This window comes from Oncorhynchus gorbuscha, unplaced genomic scaffold, assembly GCF_021184085.1.
Source record: "Oncorhynchus gorbuscha isolate QuinsamMale2020 ecotype Even-year unplaced genomic scaffold, OgorEven_v1.0 Un_scaffold_3399, whole genome shotgun sequence".
Classification (NCBI taxonomy): domain Eukaryota; kingdom Metazoa; phylum Chordata; class Actinopteri; order Salmoniformes; family Salmonidae; genus Oncorhynchus; species Oncorhynchus gorbuscha.
In genome coordinates this window covers 14,723-37,528 of record NW_025747649.1, presented here as the reverse complement: position 1 = coordinate 37,528, position 22,806 = coordinate 14,723, and the positions used below count along the sequence as shown (strand labels likewise).

At 43.2% G+C, this 22,806-nt stretch overlaps 2 protein-coding genes and 2 pseudogenes across 2 annotated transcripts; all 4 read right to left on the bottom strand.

Annotated features, from left to right (window-relative positions):
• Nucleotides 1-5,580: 5,580 nt before the first annotated feature.
• LOC124027628 lies at nucleotides 5,581-6,892 on the bottom strand (annotated as a pseudogene).
• Nucleotides 6,893-7,391: 499 nt separating this feature from the next.
• LOC124027632 (fatty acid-binding protein, adipocyte-like) lies at nucleotides 7,392-9,032 on the bottom strand. Its single transcript, XM_046340001.1, has 4 exons — nucleotides 8,877-9,032; nucleotides 8,595-8,767; nucleotides 8,364-8,465; nucleotides 7,392-7,662 (listed from the first exon to the last, which is right to left on the bottom strand). Exons 1-4 carry the CDS (start codon nucleotides 8,947-8,949, stop codon nucleotides 7,609-7,611), a joined length of 402 nt encoding a protein of 133 aa, XP_046195957.1. The 5' UTR covers nucleotides 8,950-9,032; the 3' UTR covers nucleotides 7,392-7,608.
• Nucleotides 9,033-15,824: 6,792 nt separating this feature from the next.
• On the bottom strand, nucleotides 15,825-20,132 carry LOC124027627 (annotated as a pseudogene).
• Nucleotides 20,133-20,767: 635 nt separating this feature from the next.
• LOC124027631 (fatty acid-binding protein, adipocyte-like) lies at nucleotides 20,768-22,257 on the bottom strand. The gene is made up of 4 exons (XM_046340000.1): nucleotides 22,097-22,257; nucleotides 21,815-21,987; nucleotides 21,599-21,700; nucleotides 20,768-20,899 (listed from the first exon to the last, which is right to left on the bottom strand). Exons 1-4 carry the CDS (start codon nucleotides 22,167-22,169, stop codon nucleotides 20,846-20,848), a joined length of 402 nt encoding a protein of 133 aa, XP_046195956.1. The 5' UTR covers nucleotides 22,170-22,257; the 3' UTR covers nucleotides 20,768-20,845.
• Between the last annotated feature and the right edge of the window lie 549 nt (nucleotides 22,258-22,806).

The window sequence follows — 22,806 nt, the reverse complement described above, 5'->3', positions numbered from 1 at the left end:
AGGGGGAGAGAGAGGGATAGAAAAAGGGAACGAACCTAATAAGACCAGCAGGGGGAAACGAACAGAAGGGAAAGCATAATGACAAGACAATCTAAGACAAAACATGACAGGTACAGAGTCACCGAGGCACCGGTACAGAGTCACTGAGGCACCGGTACCGAGTCACCGAGGCACCGGTACAGAGTCACCGAGGCACCGAGGTACCGAGTGAATACAGTAGTAAAAGTCTACATACAGCATGTGCAAATGAGGTGGGATAAGGGAGGTGAGGTAAAAAATAGGCCATAGTGGTGAAGTAATTACAATATAGCAATTAAACACTGGAATGGTAGATGTGCAGAAGATGAATGAGCAAGTAGAGATACTGGGGTGCAAAGGAGCAAGATAAATGAATAAATACAGTATGAGAATGAAGTAGGTGGATGGTCTATTTACAGATGGGCTATGTAAAGGTGCAGTCATCTGTGAGTTGCTCTGTGAGCTGGTGCTTAAAGCTAGTGAGAGGGAGATATGAGTCTCCAGCTTCAACTTTTGGTCCTTGACTCTGTATCATGCAAGATTACAAATCCTAAACGTCATCTGTAGCTGACATCTTTGCTAACAGGTATTGTGTCAATTTAAAACGTGCACGACAGTTAACAGATTTGTCAATTTAAAAACAGTTTTCCAATTTATTAATCTATTCTTTACTACATTTAGCTAACCTTAGATAGCTAATCCAGAGGTTCTTACCTTTGCTTCGTTTCAGCAGTCCCGTCCAGATCCTCATGGCATGTGTAGTTTATGATAGACACATTAGCCACTAATTAGCATTTAATTTTTGGCAAATGTATTGATAAAAGTCACCTTGTCCTAGTGAGATTTACGCAGTTATCAAAAATCACACCAGGGTAAGCCTACACGAACCACAACTCTTATTTTAAGTGTTTCTAAAATCCTCTATGGGAAAAATTAATGGTGGGGAAATTATTGGAACCATTTCCTTGATTGACCGCTAGTTTTTATGGGTATTATGACTCATACTGGGGTACTTTATCTCCACCCTGCAAATTCTATTAAATTATGTTCTATTCTATTTTGTTCTGTTCTATTCTGTTATGTTCTGTTCTATTCTGTTATGTTCTAGTCTGTTATGTTCTATTCTGTTCTAATAATTTCTGTTCTGTTATGTTCTGTTCTGTTATGTTCTGTTCTGTTCTGTTATGTTATGTTCTGTTCTGTTATGTTCTATTCTGTTATGTTCTATTCTGTTCTGTTATGTTCTATTCTGTTCTGTTATGTTATGTTATGTTCTGTTCTGTTATGTTCTATTCTGTTATGTTCTATTCTGTTCTGTTATGTTCTATTCTGTTCTGTTATGTTATGTTCTGTTCTGTTATGTTCTATTCTGTTCTAATAATTTCTGTTCTGTTATGTTCTGTTCTGTTATGTTCTGTTCTGTTATGTTCTATTCTGTTCTGTTATGTTCTATTCTGTTCTGTTCTGTTATGTTCTGTTCTGTTATGTTCTATTCTGTTATGTTCTATTCTGTTCTGTTATGTTCTATTCTATTCTATTCTATTCTGTTCTGTTCTATTCTATTCTATTCTGTTATGTTCTATTCTGTTCTGTTATGTTCTATTCTATTCTATTCTGTTCTGTTCTGTTCTATTCTGTAATGTTCTATTCTGTTCTGTTATGTTCTATTCTATTCTATTCTATTCTGTTCTGTTCTATTCTGTTATGTTCTATTCTGTTCTGTTATGTTCTATTCTATTCTATTCTATTCTGTTCTGTTCTATTCTGTTATGTTCTATTCTGTTCTGTTATGTTCTATTCTATTCTATTCTGTTCTGTTCTATTCTATTCTGTTATGTTCTATTCTGTTCTGTTATGTTCTATTCTATTCTATTCTGTTCTGTTCTATTCTATTCTGTTATGTTCTATTCTGTTCTGTTATGTTCTATTCTATTCTATTCTATTCTGTTCTGTTCTATTATATTCTGTTATGTTCTATTCTGTTCTGTTCTGTTCTGTTCTGTTCTGTTCTGCTCTGGCAGCTGGTGCTTAAAGCTAGTGAGAGGGAGATTTGAGTCTCCAGCTTCAGCTTTTGGTCCTAGACTCGGTATCATGCAAGACTACAAATCCTGCACGTCATCTGTAGCTGACATCTTTGGTAACAGGTTTTGTGTCAATTTAAAATGTGCACAAGACAGTTCACAGATTTGTCAATTTAAAAACAGTTTTCCAATTTATTAATCTATTCATTACTACATTTAGCTAACCTTAGATAGCTAATCCAGAGATTCTTACCTTTGCTTCGTTTCAGCAGTCCCGTCCAGATCCTCATGGCATGTGTAGTTTATGATAGACACATTAGCCACTAATTAGCATTTAATTTTTGGCAAATGTATTGATAAAAGTCACCTTGTCCTAGAGAGATTTACGCAGTTATCAAAAATAACACCAGGGTAAGCCTACACGAACCACAACTTTTATTTTAAGTGTTTCTAAAATCCTCTATGGGAAAAATTAATGGTGGGGAAATTATTGGAACCATTTCCTTGATTGACCGCTAGTTTTTATGGGTATTATGACTCATACTGGGGTACTTTATCTCCACCCTGCAAATTATATTAAATTCTGTTCTATTCCATTCTGTTCTGTTCTATTCTCATCTGTTCTGTCCTGTTCTATTCTATTGTAAAGCAGTGAGGTCCATTGAGCCAGCAGATGGAGGCAGTGAACACCATATTGAACGACATTTCTCACAGAAAAACTCCAGATTTTCATCCAACAAAGTTTGTCTGACTGAGTAACAGATTGTAAAGAACAGGGGAGGGAAGAAATATCTTGAGGGACCTGCATGGTTACTGTTACTAACATGATGGTCCTTTATGTACGCTGAACAGTTCATGACTCCAGGTCCAATAAAATACATTTCAAAATAGCTTTTGAAGTTTTGTGATTGTATGTTCATAAATGGTACAATATGGCTCTTTTTTCATTTCCTGAAAAGTTTCAGTTTCAGAGATATGTGTTTTCTTTCCGCTGGGACGCTATAAACCTTTACACTAATGATTTGGCTGCAGCAAGACTCCATCACTAGTATTCTACTGATATCCAATGGTCTCTAGTGGATACATTGCATACTACTACAGCAGGAACTTAAAGAGCACATCGAGTGATTGAGTCCCAAATGGCACCCTATTCCCTACTGTACACTACTTTGGACCAGAACCCCATGAGCCCTAGTCAAAAGTGATCTACAGGCTTCAGTATGTGTCATCCAGCTGCCATCTTTCCCTCAATCTTGGCCACACTATAGTCTCCTGCCATATTAGTGGGGTCAGACCAGACCATATTAGTGGGGTCAGACCATACCATATTAGTGGGGTCAGACCAGGCCATATTAGTGGGGTCAGACCAGGCCATGTTAGTGGTCAGACCAGGCCAGTCTACATTAGTGGGGTCAGACCAGACCATATTAGTGGGGTCAGACCAGACCATATTAGTGGGGTCAGACCAGACCATATTAGTGGTCAGACCAGGCCAGTCCATATTAGTGGGGTCAGACCAGACCATATTAGTGGGGTCAGACCAGGCCATATTAGTGGGGTCAGACCAGACCATATTAGTGGGGTCAGACCAGGCCATATTAGTGGGGTCAGACCAGACCATATTAGTGGGGTCAGACCAGACCATATTAGTGGGGTCAGACCAGGCCAGTCCATATGAGTGGGGTTAATGGGCATTGATGATTTCCTTTTAATCACTTCCTGGGTATTAATGGAGGCAACAATGGCTCTAAAACTAGGTGTCTCGACCAACCCTCATCTCATCAACCCAGAAACAAAATCTTGCGTCTGTCTGAGAGATTACAACCAGTCAGCCAGCTAGTCAGTCAGATTCTCTGCTATATTACTGTTAGCTCCCACTTTACTCATATATAAAACATATAGTACATACAGATGTAGGATCTTAATTTGAGCCAGTTTGTTTCAACAGGAAGATAATCCTGCATCAACAGAAAATGTGAATAATGTGGATTATAATTAATGGACATTTTTGTAGGGGTTGATACCTTTTCTGCAGGGCAAATCAAGTCTGAAATTTCAATGTGGAAATTACACACTTTAGATGTCTTTTTAAAGCTCAAATACACTACAAGTTTGAATTTCCTGCTGTGTAGAACAACGCTCAGCAACAGAAGAGTGATCAAATAAAGATTCTACATCTGTATGCAACTCCTTCATTCACCAAAAAACAAGATATCAAGGCAGTTTGTCACGACTCCCGTCGAAGTTGGCTCCCCCGCCTGGTCGGGTGGTGCTCGGAGTTCGTCGTCACCGGCCGACTAGCCGGTACCGATCCCTTTTTCTGTTCGGTTAGTTGTCTCATTCGTTACACCTGTTCCTATTTTATGTGTGCTTGATTGTCTTCCCTATTTAGCATATGGAACCCGCCACTTTGTTGTGCGGGATTATTTTGATGTTGACGTTGTATTCGTTGGTGTTGTTAGTGCTCTGGACCTTGTTACCCGTTGGTTTGGGTTGGTCAGTGTTTGCTCCCTGCGTGTTGGGCATTTCATTTTGGTGCCGTATTAAAGTGCACTTTTCCCCTGGACCTCTCTGCTCTCTGCGCCTGATTCCTCGCTACACACCCAGCCAGCCGTGACACAGTTGAAACAGATAAATGATTTGAGTTTATTTGAAGTGATGTGGGAAGTGGACAACATACTCTAAGCCCCACAACAGTTCATAGGTAAAACACATGAATCCTGAGCATTGATCAAATTGATCAAATAAACATGCATCTTCTTACAAACTCAGTTTATTGGTCCAAAAATATTACAAAACTACGTTTTTTCAAAGTTGCTTTCTATATAAAGCATGTTCGACAATCCCATATAGACATAACTAAAGTATTAGCAGATCCAGGTCATGTGTAACTCTATTTATGATACATTGCAGGTGTATTTGTTCCCTTTCAAAGCTGCAGGAGTTCTATTTTTACAATATTATATTTGACCTACAAATACCCCAAAATCCTTCTATTAGTGCACTCTGATAATAAACCAAATGAAATCAGTTTTGTGGACATGAAACAATAATCAGTCCTTTCCTACCTTGGAGGCCATATCTGGGCTCACAACAGCATTTAACATGAATTATTCATGATAAAAACATATAGGACAGAACACTGTTATCGATGTTCCTTTATACAGCAGTACTGACCAAGGGAGGTGGCATTAGCCTACCTCATCCCCCTCATTGCCAGAGGGGAAAAACAGATGAGACAGTCAGGTATTCCTGCTTGGTTTGTGGAGTGTTGGCGGGAGGCAGGTAGGGGGAGGCGGGTTGGGGGAGATGCGGGTTGGGGGAGGCGGGTTGGGGGAGGCGGGTTGGGGAGAGGCGGGTTGGGGGGGAGGCGGGTTGGGGGAGGCGGGTTGGGGGAGGCGGGTGGCGGGTTGGACGGAGGCGGGTTGGCGGGAGGCGGGTTGGAGGGAGGCAGGTTGGAGTGAGGCAGGTTGGAGGGAGGCAGGTTGGAGGGAGGCGGGGATCTAAGTTGTTCCATTCCGGTTCTGATGATCACAAGAGTTCAGAAGGCCCTGATCTCGGTCCCCCAGGGCGTGTAAGGCTGATTTCTCAGGGCTGTGGAGGAGCCTGATGAATTGAGGGCTGCCGGGGACACTAGGGAAAAAGTAGTGAAGGAGAAGGCAGACAGGGAGGAAAGGAGGGGTGGTGGTTGGGAGAGCTTGGAGGCTGAGACTGACAGGGCCAGCCCCAGGGGTAGATTGTCATTGGGGGGCACCCTGAGTGCCTCTGAGGGGGCCGTCACGCTGAGTCTGGAGGTCACTGAGGTATCAGTTGAACAGGGGATGACATGGAGGAGGAGGAGATGGAGGAGGGTGGGCTGCTGGTACTGTGGGGGGCTAGTGTCCGTCCCTGGGGGAGTGGTAAGAGGGGGTGTGGCAGGTGGGCTGAGGGTGTCCTCAAAGCGGAGCCCCAGGCTAGTTGTCCAGGGTGTCCAGTCAATCCAGTGGTGATGTCTCTCTGAGAGGCGTAGTTGTAGAGGTGAGAGACCAGGCGTACTCGGAGTGGGTCGACACTGTTCCAGCCCTCCATGATGCTTAGGTAGCGGGCCGTCTGACAGACACTCCCTGAAGCCCAGGCTGCGGTAGTCCTTGGCCAGGGCGTGGGCTTCAAAATACCCTACCAGGAGAGGGAGGCAGAGGGTCAGGAACAGGAACTACACAGGAGTATACAGAGCACTACACAAGAGGAACTATAGGACATGGAGACACTTGGTCTAATTCTGTGGTGGAGCTTGGAGGATATGGCTCGTTCCCTACAAATATGCAGCAGTTTTTCTAGAAGTTTACCGATCACTTTACAGGCTTTCATCATAAATCACATCTTTGTATTGTTTTGGTATTGACTCACCTTGTCCGCTGGCAGCATGTATCATCTTCAAATGATCCACAGTAATCTGCAACATTTCAGCTTTTTCCAATTTTGACGATCCCTGTGACAAAAGGCAAACATTCAATTAGATTGTGTTACTTGTAAAATAAATCCTAACCAAAGATGTAGAAAAGGCGGAAGTTGAGATTATTCTATGAATCTAATGTCTATGGTGTATATATATATATATATATACACACACACACACTTTTACTGTACCCTACCTGCTTCTCAAACGCACAAGTCTTCTGAGATCAGTCAGGCTGTTGATTCGGTCACGTCGGCGTTTCTCAATAATCTGTGGCTGAGAGAGAGGTAGGATATGAGTCTGACAGCATATCAAGGCGATGGTGAACCTCAATGGCATAATTATGCAAGAGTAATGTAATACTCAATCCTCTGTGTCGTTTTCTGGCTTTAGTTGGAGTTGTTTTCGGGGGTGACATCAAGTCATGTTTTCTGAAGTCAAAGTAGCACCTTTCCTAGAGACACTTGGAACAAACAGCAACGCTGCAGTCATAACAGCACCACTGGGCAGACCACTGGTCCCAGTAGTCATATTCAGAAGCACCTGAATGCTGCTGAAAAGTTCAGAATAGAAACGTCCTAAATAGGCAATGAAATTCAGGTTTTAAAGTTGTGTAATAGCTAGTTAGCTGCAGGACGCTAATATGAAGGCATCCAGGGTTTAGTTAACCCACTAGTCAGTCATGGCAGTTTTTCATCGTAGACAAATGGTCAGTTGGACATTTCTACTTTATCACCAGTTCTCAAAATAGGTAGTGTGAAATCAATGTATTTTGCCAGGAACACTCAGTGTAGCGTGCTCAAAGTAAGCCAACATTAATTTATTGGAGAAAAATTGACACTGAAATGTATTGAATGTTAGCACCACCTACAACCGAAGTGCTCAGGATAGACCAGAGATTTGCCCATTTGTAATCCACATGGATTACGTTTGCTGAATAGGCCTCAGCCTCCAAACTGGCCTACATATTGCAGTGAAGGAAATACCACTTTTCACAAAGCAGAACTGACTTTATTGAAAGCTTCATGGGATTTTGGTACCAATTGAGTCAGTGAATTTAACATGGTAGGTATTGAACAGATAACATGCATGTTATTGATTTGCTGGTGGAGTCTTCAATTCAGGAGGCTGGAATCACACCTCTTTCTCATAGGTCCTCAGCGCCACCACATCATCCATTACACATATCTAGAAAAGAGAGCAGTACACGCTTTAGGTCATGTAATGACAACAAGTGTCAGAACCAAGAACTCAAAATGTATTGATACATTCAGTGATGAACAAACCACCAAACACATGTTGGACTCTATATTAATTTATTCTATAACAGGCACTTTACATTATGTGAGCTAAATAATGCATTATACATTACTTTAAGGAAACTGATGTTACTGTACCCACTACAACCCCCCAAAAAACATGCATTCATTCATTCCTATGGAGGACTGGTCCTACTGGATAGTGCCTATGGCGGACCGGTGGCAGCAAAGCCTCGCAATGGCAATGCCAACACATGCAGCAGCAATCCCAGGTTTATGTAAATCATTGGGTTTATTAGCACTCGATTACCAATTAATCATTTAGTTTAAAATAATTAAGTAGCGTGTTGCACATGACTGCAAGTGCTTATCAAACCACGCTTCCCAGCCAAAACTATAAAGGACATTTTGAACACGTTAGCGCGTAAAAACGCGTGCCATCCTTGTTGGTAACCCCGGGAGAACGCAATTTACAAGATGACAACCTGCATTGCATAATGATGATCACATGCAACATTGAACAATATTGCAATATCAAGCATGGACATTGCAATATAGGCTTATGAAAAACGCATATATTATGTCAAACCAAGCAGAGTAGGGAATAGCAAGCAGGACATTAAACCTTACCGCAATCAATTTTCCATCTTGCAACTCCCGCTCGAGCGTGGTAGTCTTGCCGTCCCAAGTTTGTTTCTGCACTAGTTTTCCGTTCTCAAAGGTCATCAGAGTCTGGAAATAGAGTAGTGTCAGGAGGGCACAACTCACTAAATTTTTAAGTAATTTCTTTTTTTTTACAATCAATTGGAAATCACACTACTGTAACAACCGGCATGTCTATAGTGTGGCTCCTGCACCCACCTTGGTTTTCCTGTCATCTGCAGTCATCTCGTCGAATTCTTCATTCAATTTAAACTTGGCCTCTGTGGTTTTGAAAGTGCTCTGGGATTTCATTGATATTACACCGTCGTCGATGCTGAACTGCAAATTGGGCTTCGCCAGATTCCCCATATGCCGAGTAGCAAAACCCACACCTGTGAAACAAACGGATATTTATCTAATCAACTTTAGTACGGTTCTAGATCGAAATGCAACATTGTCTTTCATTTAAAAACTACTTTATTTAATAAGGTAAGACTTCACCTATTGCCTTCATATATTCATCAAAATTCTCACTGGAAGTCATCTTCCAAGTTCCAACGAATGCCTCGACCATGTTGTAAATTTGAGCTAATCAACACCACAAACCAAGTTAACGAACACTGCTTCGACTCTGCAATAATTACACCTGGGCCTGTTGTCATATTTGAAGCCTCATCTAGAACGTGCTTACCCATGCAAGCCAATCAAGTGCTAGATCTGGTGCTTCCATGGCAACAGAGAGGATGAGGGGCGGGGGATAAATTATTTTCGGGCAGGGACTCAGCCTGCACTGTCTTTGATCTTCAGAAGCAATTCTTACCCAGGGACCCCCTGCCAGGCAAACCGGTGACCAAGGAACCCCAATCACATGTTAGCAAAAAATATATCTAAATGTAACTCAAAAACATTTTCTCTAAGAGCAGCTGTTTAGCTGGTAAAACAGAGATTAAAGACAACAAGGATGTGTTGGCACATTTTTTTGTACTTTTTTTTATTTCACCTTTATTTAACCAGGCAAACTAGGCTAGTTGAGAACAAGTTCTCATTTGCAACTGCGACCTGGCAAGAGGATAAACATAGCAGTGTGAACAGACAACACAGAGTTACATATGGAGTAAACAATTAACAAGTCAATAACACAGTAGAAATAAAGAGAGTCTATATACATTGGTGCAAAAGGCATGAGGAAGAGGCAAAAAGAATTACAATTTTGCAAATTAACACTGGAGTGATAAATGATCAGATGGTCATGTACAGGTAGAGATACTGGTGTGCAAAACTTAGCAGAAAAGTCAATAAATATAAACAGTATGGGGATGAGGTAGGTAAAATTGGGTGGGGATTTACCGAAACACTTCAAATAAGCAGCTGTGTATCGGTTAGATTCCTCAGATAGCAGATGTTTGATAACCATGGTGAGGGAGATAAAAGTCTCCAATCAAGCAATTTTTCTCAATTTGTTCCAGTCACAGGCAGCAGAGAACTGGAACGAAAGGCGGCCAAAAGATTTTTTTCTCTATTTGGTGTTGGCTTTAGGGATGATCAGTGAGATCACCTGCTGGAGCACGTGCTACGGATGGGTGTTGCCATCGTGACCAGTGAACTGAGATAAACGGAGCTTTACCTAGCATGGACTTGTAGATGACCTGGAGCCAGTGGGTCTGGCACACGAATATGTTGAAAGCTTACCCAGCCGACCCATAGAGCATACAGGTTCAAAAACAGTGGGTGGTATAAGGTGCTTTAGTAACAAAATAGATGGCACTGTGATAAACTGCATCCAGTTTGCTGGCTAGAGTATTGGAATACTATTTTGTAGATGACATTGCCAAAGTCAGGATCGGTAGCATAGTCAGTTTTACTAGGTTAAGTTTGGCGGATGAGTGAAGGAGGCTTTGTTGCGGAATAGAGGCCGACTCTAGATTTGATTTTAGATTGGAGATGTTTGATATGAGTCTGGAAGGAGAGTTTAAAGTCTTGCCAGACACCTAGGTACTTATAGATGTCCACATATTCTAGGTCGGAACCATACAGGGTGGTGATGCTAGTCGGGCGTGCGGGTGCAGGCAGCGAACGGTTGAAAAGGATGCATTTGGTTTTACTAGCGTTTAAGAGCAGTTGGAGGCTCACTTGCATTCTGTTGTAAACCTGGCATTGAAGCTCGTTTGGAGGTTAGATAGCACAGTGTCCAAGGACTGGCCAATATACAGAATGGTGTCGTCTGCGTAGAGGTGGATCAGTGAATCGCCACAAGAGCAATATCATTGATATATACAGAGAAAAGAGTCGGCCCGAGAATTTAACCCTGTGGCACCCCCATAGAGACTGCCAGAGGACCGGACAGCATGCAAAATGAATGTAAAGTTAAGAAAGCCTATCAGCAGCCAGCGGCCCTTGAAGCGATGGTAGACTATTTGAGGGTGCCTTTTGAAAGTGTGATTTGCTCAATAATAGGAATTGGAGAGAAAAAAACATACACATTTATAAAATAATATATTCTCGTTTTTTCTTCAGAGTTGCAAAGAAAAAGCCATATCTAAGACAATAAAAGATTAAGATGGGCAAAGAACACAGACACTGGACAGAGGAGCCCCACGGTGGAGGTGTCATAATACCCATTAAACTTAGAGGTCAAACAGGGAAATGGTTCCAAATGTTTTTCCACCATTCATTTCTCCCATTGGGGATTTTAGAAACACTTCAAATAAGGGCTGTGTATCGTTAGACTTCCCCTGGTGTGACGTTTGATAACCATGTCAATCTCTCTGCGGACAAGGTGACTTTTATCAATATATTCTTCTCTATTTGCTCTCAGATTCTAAAATGCTATTTAGCATCAAACTTGACATCAAATCAAACTTTATTTGTCACATGCACCGAATACAACAAGTGTAGACTTTACCGTGAAATGCTTACTTACAAGCCCTTAACCAACAGTGCAGTTCAAGAAAGTCCAGTAGCTGGCGATTTTATTCATTGTTCAGCAGTCTTATGGCTTGGGGGTGGAAGCTGTTGAGGAGCCTTTTTCTTATTTACATTTTTATTTCACCTTTATTTAACCAGGTAGACTAGTTGAGAACAAGTTCTCATTTGTAACGGCAACCTGGCCAAGATAAAGCAAAGCAGTTCGACACATACAACAACACAGTTACACATAGAATAAAGAAATATACAGTCAATAATACAGTAGTAAAAGTCTATATTACAGTCTGTGCAAATGAGGTGGGATAAGGGAGGTGAGGTAAAAAATAGGCCATAGTGGTGAAGTAATTACAATATAGCAATTAAACACTGGAATGGTAGATGTGCAGAAGAAGAATGAGCAAGTAGAGATACTGGGGTGCAAAGGAGCAAGATAAATGAATAAATACAGTATGGGGATGAGGTAGTTGGATGGTCTATTTACAGATGGGCTTTGTACAGGTGCAGTGATCTGTGAGCTGCTCTGACAGCTGGTGCTTAAAGTTAGTGAGAGGGAGATATGAGTCTCCAGCTTCAGCTTTTGGTCCTTGACTCGGTATCATGCAAGATTACAAATCCTAAACGTCATCTGTAGCTGACATCTTTGCTAACAGGTATTGTGTCAATTTAAAACGTGCACAAGACAGTTCACAGATTTGTCAATTTAAAAACAGTTTTCCAATTTATTAATCTATTCATTACTACATTTAGCTAACCTTAGATAGCTAATCCAGAGGTTCTTACCTTTGCTTCGTTTCAGCAGTCACGTCCAGATCCTCATGGCATGTGTAGTTTATGATAGACACATTAGCCACTAATTAGCATTTCATTTTTGGGTGGTATATACAGGCACATTTATTGACAAAAGTCACCTTGTCCTAGAGAGATTACAGTTACAGTTATCAAAATTACAGTTATCAAACATCAAAAATCACACCAGGGTGAGCATACACGAACCACAACTCTTATTTTAAGTGTTTCTAAAATCCTCTATAGGAAAAATTAATGGTGGGGAAATTATTGGAACCATTTCCTTGATTGACCGCTAGTTTTTATGGGTATTATGACTCATACTGGGGTACTTTATCTCCACCCTGCAAATTATATTAAATTATGTTCTATTCTATTTTGTTCTGTTCTGTTCTCTTCTGTTCTGTCCTGTTCTATTCTATTGTAAAGCAGTGAGGTCCATTGAGCCAGCAGATGGAGGCAGTGAACACCATATTGAACGACATTCCACGTATTTATTTATTTTTCACAGAAAAATTCCAGATTTTCATCCAACAAAGTTTGTCTGACTGAGTAACAGATTGTAAAGAACAGGGGAGGGGAAGAAATATCTTGAGGGACCTGCATGGTTACTGTTATTAACATGATGGTCCTTTATGAACGCTGAACAGTTCATGACTCCAGGTCCAATAAATTACATTTCAAAATAGCTTTTGAAGTTGTGATTGTATGTTCATAAATGGTAGAATATGGCTCTATTTTCATTTCCTGAAAAGTTTCAGTTTTATAGATATGTGTTTTCTTTCCGCTGGGACGCTGTAAACCTTTACACTAATGATTTGGCTGCAGCAAGTCTCCATCACTAGTATTCTACTGATATACAATGGTCTCTAGTGGATACATTGCATACTACTACAGCAGGAACGTAAAGAGCACATCGAGTGACTGTGTCCCAAATTGCACCCTATACCCTACTGTACACTACTTTTGACCAGAGCCCCATGAGCCCTAGAAACCTAGCCTGTGTCATCCAGCTGCCATCTTTCCCTCAATCTTGGCCACACTGTAGTCTCCTGCCCAGAACAGACCATATTAGTGGGGTCAGACCAGTCCATATTAGTGGTCAGACCAGACCATATTAGTCGGGTCAGACCAGACCATATTAGTGGGGTCAGACCAGACCATATTAGTGGGGTCAGACCAGACCATATTAGTGGGGTCAGACCAGACCATATTAGTGGGGTCAGACCAGGCCAGTCCATATGAGTGGGGTTAATGGGCATTGATGATTTCCTTTTAATCACTTCCTGGGTATTCATGGAGGCAACAATGGCTCTAAAACTAGGTGTCTCGACCAACCCTCATCTCATCAACCCAGAACCAAAATCTTGTGTCTGTCCAAGATTACAACCAGTCAGCCAGCTAGTCAGTCAGTCAGATTCTCTGCTATATTACTGTTAGCTCCCACTTTACTCATATATAAAACATATAGTACATACAGATGTAGGATCTTAATTTGAGCCAGTTTGTTACAACAGGAAAATAATCCTGCATCAACAGAAAATGTGAATAATGTGGATTATAATTCATGGACATTTTTTGTAGGGGTTGATACCTTTTTTCTGCAGGGCAAATCAAGTCTGAAATTTCAATGTGGAAATTACACACTTTAGATGTCTTTTTAAAGCTCAAATACACTACAAGTTTGAATTTGCTGCTGTGTAGAACAACGCTCAGCAACAGAAGAGTGATCAAATGAAGATTCTACATCTGTATGCAACTCCTTCATTCACCAAAAAACAAGACATCAAGGCAGTTTGTCACGACTCCCGTCGAAGTTGGCTCCCCCGCCTGGTCGGGTGGTGCTCGGAGTTTGTCGTCACCGGCCGACTAGCCGCCACCGATCCCTTTTTCTGTTCGGTTAGTTTTGTCTCATTCGTTACACCTGTTCCTATTTTATGTGTGCTTGATTGTCTTCCCTATTTAGCATATGGAACCCGCCCCTTTGTTGTGCGGGATTATTTTGATGTTGTATTCGTTGGTGGTGTTAGTGCTCTGGACCTTGTTACCCGTTGGTTTGGGTTGGCCAGTGTTTGCTCCCTGCGTGTTGGGCATTTCATTTTGATGTTGACGTTGTATTCGTTGGTGTTGTTAGTGCTCTGGACCTTGTTACCCGTTGGTTTGGGTTGGCCAGTGTTTGCTCCCTGCGTGTTGGGCATTTCATTTTGGTGTCGTATTAAAGTGCACTTTTCCCCTGGACCCCTCTGGTCTCTGCGCCTGATTCCTCGCTACACACCCAGCCAGCCGTGACACAGTTGAAACCGATGAAGTGATGTGGGAAGTGGACAACATACTCTAAGCCCCACAACAGTTTAGGTAAAACACATGAATCCTGAGCATTGATCAAATAAACATGCATCTTCTTACAAACTCAGTTTATTGGTCCAAAAATATTACAAAACTACGTTTTTTCAAAGTTGCTTTCTATATAAAGCATGTTCGACAATCCCATATAGACATAACTAAAGTATTAGCAGATCCAGGTCATGTGTAACTCTATTTATGATACATTGCAGGTGTATTTGTTCCCTTTCAAAGCTGCAGGAGTTCTATTTTTACAATATTATATTTGACCTACAAATACCCCAAAACCCTTCTCTTAGTGCACTCTGATAATAAACCAAATGAAATCAGTTTTGTGGACATGAAACAATAATCAGTCCTTTCCTACCATGGAGGCCATATCTGGGCTCACAACAGCATTTAACATGAATTATTCATGATAAAAACATATAGGATAGAACACTTATCTATGTTCCTTTATACAGCAGTACTGACCAAGGGAGGTGGCATTAGCCTACCTCATCCCCCTCATTGCCAGAGGGGAAAAACAGATGACACAGTCAGGTACTCCTGCTTGGTTTGTGGAGTGTTGGGGGAGACAGGTTGGGGGAGACAGGTTGGGGGAGACAGGTTGGGGGAGACAGGTTGGGGGAGACAGGTTGGGGGAGACAGGTTGGGGGGAGACAGGTTGGGGGAGACAGGTTGGGGGAGACAGGTTGGGGGAGACAGGTTGGGGGAGACAGGTTGGGGGAGACAGGTTGGGGGAGACAGGTTGGGGGAGACAGGTTGGGGGAGACAGGTTGGGGGGAGACAGGTTGGGGGAGACAGGTTGGGGGAGACAGGTTGGGGGAGACAGGTTGGGGGAGACAGGTTGGGGGAGACAGGTTGGGGGAGACAGGTTGGGGGAGACAGGTTGGGGGGAGACAGGTTGGGGAGACAGGTTGGGGGAGACAGGTTGGGGGAGACAGGTTGGGGGAGACAGGTTGGGGGAGACAGGTTGGGGGAGACAGGTTGGGGGAGACAGGTTGGGGGAGACAGGTTGGGGGAGACAGGTTGGGGGAGACAGGTTGGGGGAGACAGGTTGGGGAGACAGGTTGGGGGAGACAGGTTGGGGGAGACAGGTTGGGGGAGACAGGTTGGGGGACAGGTTGGGGAGACAGGTTGGGGGAGACAGGTTGGGGGAGACAGGTTGGGGGAGACAGGTTGGGGGGAGACAGGTTGGGGGAGACAGGTTGGGGGAGACAGGTTGGGGGGAGACAGGTTGGGGGAGACAGGTTGGGGGAGACAGGTTGGGGGAGACAGGTTGGCGGGGAGGCAGGTTGGCGGGGAGGCAGGTTGGCGGGGAGGCAGGTTGGCGGGGAGGCAGGTTGGCGGGGATCTAAGTTGTTGCCTTCCGGTTCTGATGATCACAAGAGTTCAGAAGGACCCGTTCTCGGTCCCCCAGGGCCTGTAAGGCTGATTTCTCAGGGCTGTGGAGGAGCCTGATGAATTTAGGGCTGCCAGGGACAATAGGGTAAAAGTAGTGAAGGAGAAGGCAGACAGGGAGGAAAGGGGTGGTGGTTGGGAGAGCTTGGAGGCTGAGACTGACAGGGCCAGCCCCAGGGGTAGATTGTCATTGGGGGGCACCCTGAGTCTGGAGGTCACTGAGGTATCAGTTGAACAGGGGATGACATGGAGGAGGAGGAGATGGAGCAGGAGGGTGGGCTGCTGGTACTGTGGGCGCTAGTGTCCATCCCTGGGGAGTGGTAAGAGGGCGTGTGGCAGGTGGGCGGAGGGTGTCCTCAAAGCGGAGCCCCAGGCTAGTTGTCCAGGGTGTCCAGTCAATCCAGTGTGGATGTCTCTCTGAGAGGCGTAGTTGTTGAGGTGAGAGACCAGGCGTACTCGGAGTGGGTCGACACTGTTCCAGCCCTCCATGATGCTTAAGTAGCGGACCGTCTCTGACAGACACTCCCTGAAGCCCAGGCTGCGGTAGTCCTTGGCCAGGGCGTGGGCTTCAAAATACCCTACCAGGAGAGGGAGGCAGAGGGTCAGGAACAGGAACTACACAGGAGTATTTATTTATTTATTTATTTCACCTTTATTTAACCAGGTAGGCAAGTTGAGAACAAGTTCTCATTTACAATTGCGACCTGGCCAAGATAAAGCAAAGCAGTTCAACAGATACAACAACACAGAGTTACACATGGAGTAAAACAAACATACAGTCAATAATACAGTATAAACAAGTCTATATACAATGTGAGCAAATGAGGTGAGAAGGGAGGTAAAGGCAAAAAGGCCATGGTGGCAAAGTAAATACAATATAGCAAGTAAAACACTGGAATGGTAGTTTTGCAATGGAAGAATGTGCAAAGTAGACATAAAAATAATGGGGTGCAAAGGAGCAAAATAAATAAATAAAATACAGTTGGGAAAGAGGTAGTTGTTTGGGCTAAATTATAGGTGGGCTATGTACAGGTGCAGTAGTCTGTAAGATGCTCTGACAGTTGGTGCTTAAAGCTAGTGAGGGAGATAAGTGTTTCCAGTTTCAGAGATTTTTGCAGTTCGTTCCAGTCACTGGCAGCAGAGAACTGGAAGGAGAGGCGGCCAAAGAAAGAATTGGTTTTGGGGGTGACCAGAGAGATATACCTGCTGGAGCGTGTGCTACAGGTGGGAGATGCTATGGTGACCAGCGAGCTGAGATAAGGGGGACTTTACCTAGCAGGGTCTTGTAGATGACATGGAGCCAGTGGGTTTGGCGACGAGTATGAAGCGAGGGCCAGCCAACGAGAGCGTACAGGTCGCAATGGTGGGTAGTATATGGGGCTTTGGTGACAAAACAGATTGCACTGTGATAGACTGCATCCAATTTGTTGAGTAGGGTATTGGAGGCTATTTTGTAAATGACATCGCCAAAGTCGAGGATTGGTAGGATGGTCAGTTTTACAAGGGTATGTTTGGCAGCATGAGTGAAGGATGCTTTGTTGCGAAATAGGAAGCCAATTCTAGATTTAACTTTGGATTGGAGATGTTTGATATGGGTCTGGAAGGAGAGTTTACAGTCTAACCAGACACCTAAGTATTTGTAGTTGTCCACGTATTCTAAGTCAGAGTCGTCCAGAGTAGTGATGTTGGACAGGCGGGTAGGTGCAGGTAGCGATCGGTTGAAGAGCATGGATTTAGTTTTACTTGTATTTAAGAGCAATTGGAGGCCACGGAAGGAGAGTTGTATGGCATTGAAGCTCATCTGGAGGTTAGTTAACACAGTGTCCAAAGAAGGGCCGGAAGTATACAGAATGGTGTCGTCTGCGTAGAGGTGGATCAGGGACTCACCAGCAGCAAGAGCGACCTCATTGATGTATACAGAGAAGAGAGTCGGTCCAAGAATTGAACCCTGTGGCACCCCCATAGAGACTGCCAGAGGTCCGGACAGCAGACCCTCCGATTTGACACACTGAACTCTATCAGAGAAGTAGTTGGTGAACCAGGCGAGGCAATCATTTGAGAAACCAAGGCTGTCGAGTCTGCCGATGAGGATGTGGTGGTTGACAGAATCGAAAGCCTTGGCCAGATCAATGAATACGGCTGCACAGTAATGTTTCTTATCGATGGCGGTTAAGATATCGTTTAGGACCTTGAGCGTGGCTGAGGTGCACTCATTACCAGCTCTGAAACCAGATTGCATAGCAGAGAAGGTATGGTTAGATTCGAAATGGTCGGTAATCTGTTTGTTGACTTGGCTTTCGAAGACCTTAGAAAGGCATGGTAGGATAGATATAGGTCTGTAGCAGTTTGGGTCAAGAGTGTCCCCCCTTTGAAGAGGGGATGACCGCAGCTGCTTTCCAATCTTTGGGAATCTCAGACGACACGAAAGAGAGGTTGAACAGGCTAGTAATAGGGGTGGCAACAATTTCGGCAGATAATTTGAGAAAGAAAGGGTCCAGATTGTCTAGCCCGGCTGATTTGTAGGGGTCCAGATTTTCAGCTCTTTCAGAACATCAGCAGAATGGATTTGGGAGAAGGAGAAATGGGGAAGGCTTGGGCGAGTTGCTGTTGGGGGTGCAGTGCTGTTGACCGGGGTAGGAGTAGCCAGGTGGAAAGCATGGCCAGCCGTAGAAAAATGCTTATTGAAATTCTCAATTATGGTGGATTTATCAGTGGTGACAGTGTTTCCTATCTTCAGTGCAGTGGGCAGCTGGGAGGAGGTGTTCTTATTCTCCATGGACTTTACAGTGTCCCAGAACTTTTTTGAGTTAGTGTTGCAGGAAGCAAATTTCTGCTTGAAAAAGCTAGCCTTTGCTTTTCTAACTGCCTGTGTATAACGGTTTCTAGCTTCCCTGAATAGCTGCATATCACGGGGGCTGTTCGATGCTAATGCAGAACGCCATAGGATGTTTTTGTGTTGGTTAAGGGCAGTCAGGTCTGGGGAGAACCAAGGGCTATATCTGTTCCTGGTTCTAAATTTCTTGAATGGGGCATGCTTATTTAAGATGGTTAGGAAGGCATTTAAAAAAAATATCCAGGCATCCTCTACTGACGGGATGAGATCAATATCCTTCCAGGATACTCCGGCCAGGTCGATTAGAAAGGCCTGCTCGCTGAAGTGTTTCAGGGAGCGTTTTACAGTGATGAGTGGAGGTCGTTTGACCGCTGACCCATTACGGATGCAGGCAATGAGGCAGTGATCGCTGAGATCTTGGTTGAAGACAGCAGAGTTGTATTTAGAGGGGAAGTTGGTTAGGATGATATCTATGAGGGTGCCCGTGTTTACGGATTTGGGGTTGTACCTGGTAGGTTCATTGATAATTTGAGTGAGATTGAGGGCATCAAGTTTAGATTGTAGGATGGCTGGGGTGTTAAGCATGTTCCAGTTTAGGTCGCCTAGCAGCACGAGCTCTGAAGATAGATGGGGGGCAATCAGTTCACATATGGTGTCCAGAGCACAGCTGGGGGCAGAGGGTGGTCTATAGCAGGCGGCAACGGTGAGAGACTTGTTTTTAGAGAGGTGGATTTTTAGAAGTAGAAGTTCAAATTGTTTGGGTACAGACCTGGATAGTAGGACAGAACTCTGCAGGTATACAGAGCACTACACTAGAGGAACTAAAGGACATGGAGACACTTGGTCTAATTCTGTGGTGGAGCTTGGAGGATATGGCTCGTTCCCTACAAATATGCAGAAGTTTTTCTAGAAGTTTACCTATCACTTTACAGGCTTTCATCATAAATCACATCCTTGTATCGTTTTGGTATTGACTCACCTTGTCCGCTGGCAGCATGTATCATCTTCAAATGATCCACAGTAATCTGCAACATTTCAGCTTTTTCCAATTTTGACGATCCCTGTGACAAAAGGCAAACATTCAATTAGATTGTGTTACTTGTAAAATAAATCCTAACCAAAGATGTAGAAAAGGCGGAAGTTGAGATTATTCTATGAATCTAATGTCTATGGTGTATATATATATATATATATATATATACACACACACACACACTTTTACTGTACCCTACCTGCTTCTCAAACGCACAAGTCTTCTGAGATCAGTCAGGCTGTTGATTCGGTCACGTCGCCGTTTCTCAATAATCTGTGGCTGAGCGTGAGGTAGGATATGAGTCTCTGACAGCATATCAAGGCGATGGTGAACCTCAATGGCAATATTTGGTGCATAATTATGCAAGAGTAATGTAATACTCAATCCGCTGTCGTTTTCTGGCTTTAGTTGGAGTTGTTTTCGGGGGTGACATCAAGTCATGTTTTCAGAAATCGAAGTAGCACCTTTCCTAGAGACACTTGGAACAAACAGCAACGCTGCAGTCATAACAGCACCACTGGGCAGACCACTGGTCCCAGTAGTCATATTCAGAAGCACCTGAATGCTGCTGAAAAGTTCAGAATAGAAGTCCTAAATAGGCAAAGAAATGCAGGTTTTAAAGTTGTGTAATAGCTAGTTAGCAGCAGCACGCTAATATGAAGGCATCCAGGGTTTAGTTAACCCACTAGTCAGTCATGGCAGTTTTTCATCGTAGACAAATGGTCAGTTGGACATTTCTACTTGGTCACCAGTTCTCAGAATAGGTAGTGTGAAATCAATGTATTTTGCCGGGAACACTCAGTGTAGCGTGCTCAAAGTAAGCCAACATTAATTTATTGGAGAAAAATTGACACTGAAATGTATTGAATGTCAGCACCACCTACAACCAAAGTAGTCAGGATAGACCAGAGATTTGCCCGTTTGTAATCCACATGGATTACATTTGCTGAATAGGCCTCAGCCTCCAAACTGGCCTACATATTGCAGTGAAGGAAATACCACTTTTTACAAAGAAGAACTGACTTTATTGAAAGCTTCATGGGATTTTGGTACCAATTGAGACAGTGAATTTAACATGGTAGGTATTGAACAGATAACATGCATGTTATTGATTTGCTGGTGGGTCTTCAATTCAGCAGGCTGGAATCACACCTCTTTCTCATAAGTCCTCAGCGCCACCACATCATCCATTACACATTTCTGGAATAGAGAGCAGTACACGCTTTAGGTCATGTAATGACAACAAGTGTCAGAACCGAGAACTCAAAATGTATTGACACATTCAGTGATGAACAAACCACCAAATACATGTTGGAATCTATATTAATTTATTCTATAACAGGCACTTTACATTATGTGAGCTAAATAATGCATTATAAATTACTTTAAGGAAACTGATGTTACTGTACCCACTACAACCCCCCAAAAAACATGCATTCATTCATTCCTATGGAGGACTGGTCCTACTGGATAGTGCCTATGGCGGACCGGTGGCAGCAAAGCCTCGCAATGGCAATGCCAACACATGCAGCAGCAATCCCAGGTTTATGTTAATCATTGGGTTTATTAGCACTCGATTACCAATTAATCATTTAGTTTAAAATAATTAAGAAGAGTGTTGCACATGACTGCAAGTGCTTATCAAGCCACGCTTACCAGCCAAAACAATACTAGGTATTTTGAACACATTAGCGCGTAAAAACGCGTGCCATCCTTGTTGGTAACCCCGGGAGAACGCAATTTACAAAATGACAACGTGTATTGCATAATGATGATCACATGCAACATTGAACAATATTGCAATATCAAGCATGGACATTGCAAAATAGGCTTATGAAAAACGCATATTTTGTCAAACCAAGCAGAGAAGGGAATAGCAAGCAGGACATTAAACCTTACCGCAATCAATTTTCCATCTTGCAACTCCCGCTCGAGCGTGGTAGTCTTGCCGTCCCAAGTTTGTTTCTGCACCAGTTTTCCGTTCTCAAAGGTCATCAGAGTCTGGAAATAGAGTAATGTCAGGAGGGCACCAATCACTAAATTTTAAAGTAATTTCTTTTTACAATCAATTGGAAATCACAACCGGCATGTCTATAGTGTGGCTCCTGCACCCACCTTGGTTCTCCTGTCATCTGCAGTCATCTCGTCGAATTCTTCATTCAATTTAAACTTGGCCTCTGTGGTTTTGAAAGTGCTCTGGGATTTCATTGATATTACACCGTCGTCGATGCTGAACTGCAAATTGGGCTTCGCCAGATTCCCCATCTGCCGAGTAGCAAAACCCACACCTGTGAAACAAACGGATATTTATCTAATCAACTTTAGTAAGGTTCTAGATCGAAATGCAACATTGTCTTTCATTTAAAAACTACTTTATTTAATAAGGTAAGACTTCACCTATTGCCTTCATATATTCATCAAAATTCTCACTGGAAGTCATCTTCCAAGTTCCAACGAATGCCTCGACCATGTTGTAAATTTGAGCTAATCAACACCACAAACCAAGTTAACGAACACTGCTTCGACTCTGCAATAATTACACCTGGGCCTGTTGTCATATTTGAAGCCTCATCTAGCACGTGCTTACCCATGCAAGCCAATCAAGTGCTAGATCTGGTGCTTCCATGGCAACAGAGAGGATGAGGGGCGGGGGATAAATTATTTTCGGGCAGGGACTCAGCCTGCACTGTCTTTGACAGGGGTCTTCAACCTTTTCTTACCCAGGGACCCCCTGCCAGGCAAACCGGAGACCAAGGAACCCCAATCACATGTTAGCAAAAATATATTTAAAAACATCATGTATTGTATCTTGTCTCGTCATCTGGTGAATGATCATGTCAAGGAGAAGTAATCAACATTTTCAACTGAATAGATTTGGTAGATAGTTTTGACCTCAACACATGATAGCCTAATTGGAAGAGAACTGTAAACCCTAACATAGCCAATTAGCTAGAAAGGTAACTCAAAAACATGTTCACTAAGAGCATCTGTTCAGCTGGTTAAACAGAGATTAAAGACAACAAGGATGTGTTGGCAAAAATGAATGTAAAGTCAAGAAAGCCTATCAGCAGCCAGCGGCCCTTGAAGCAATGGGTGCTTTTTGAAAG

Excerpts from the sequence above, each read along its gene's own strand:
- LOC124027632 (XM_046340001.1), bottom strand. The coding sequence starts at position 8,949 with ATGGTCGAGGCATTCGTTGGAACTTGGAAGATGACTTCCAGTGAGAAT. Across the intron at positions 8,768-8,876 it reads TGAATATATGAAGGCAATAG|GTGTGGGTTTTGCTACTCGG; the intron begins GTGAAGTCTTAC and ends TTTGTTTCACAG. Across the intron at positions 7,663-8,363 it reads AAGATGGAAAATTGATTGCG|ATATGTGTAATGGATGATGT; the intron begins GTAAGGTTTAAT and ends TCTCTTTTCTAG.
- LOC124027631 (XM_046340000.1), bottom strand. The coding sequence starts at position 22,169 with ATGGTCGAGGCATTCGTTGGAACTTGGAAGATGACTTCCAGTGAGAAT. Across the intron at positions 21,988-22,096 it reads TGAATATATGAAGGCAATAG|GTGTGGGTTTTGCTACTCGG; the intron begins GTGAAGTCTTAC and ends TTTGTTTCACAG. Across the intron at positions 21,701-21,814 it reads CAGATGACAGGAGAACCAAG|ACTCTGATGACCTTTGAGAA; the intron begins GTGGGTGCAGGA and ends CTCTATTTCCAG.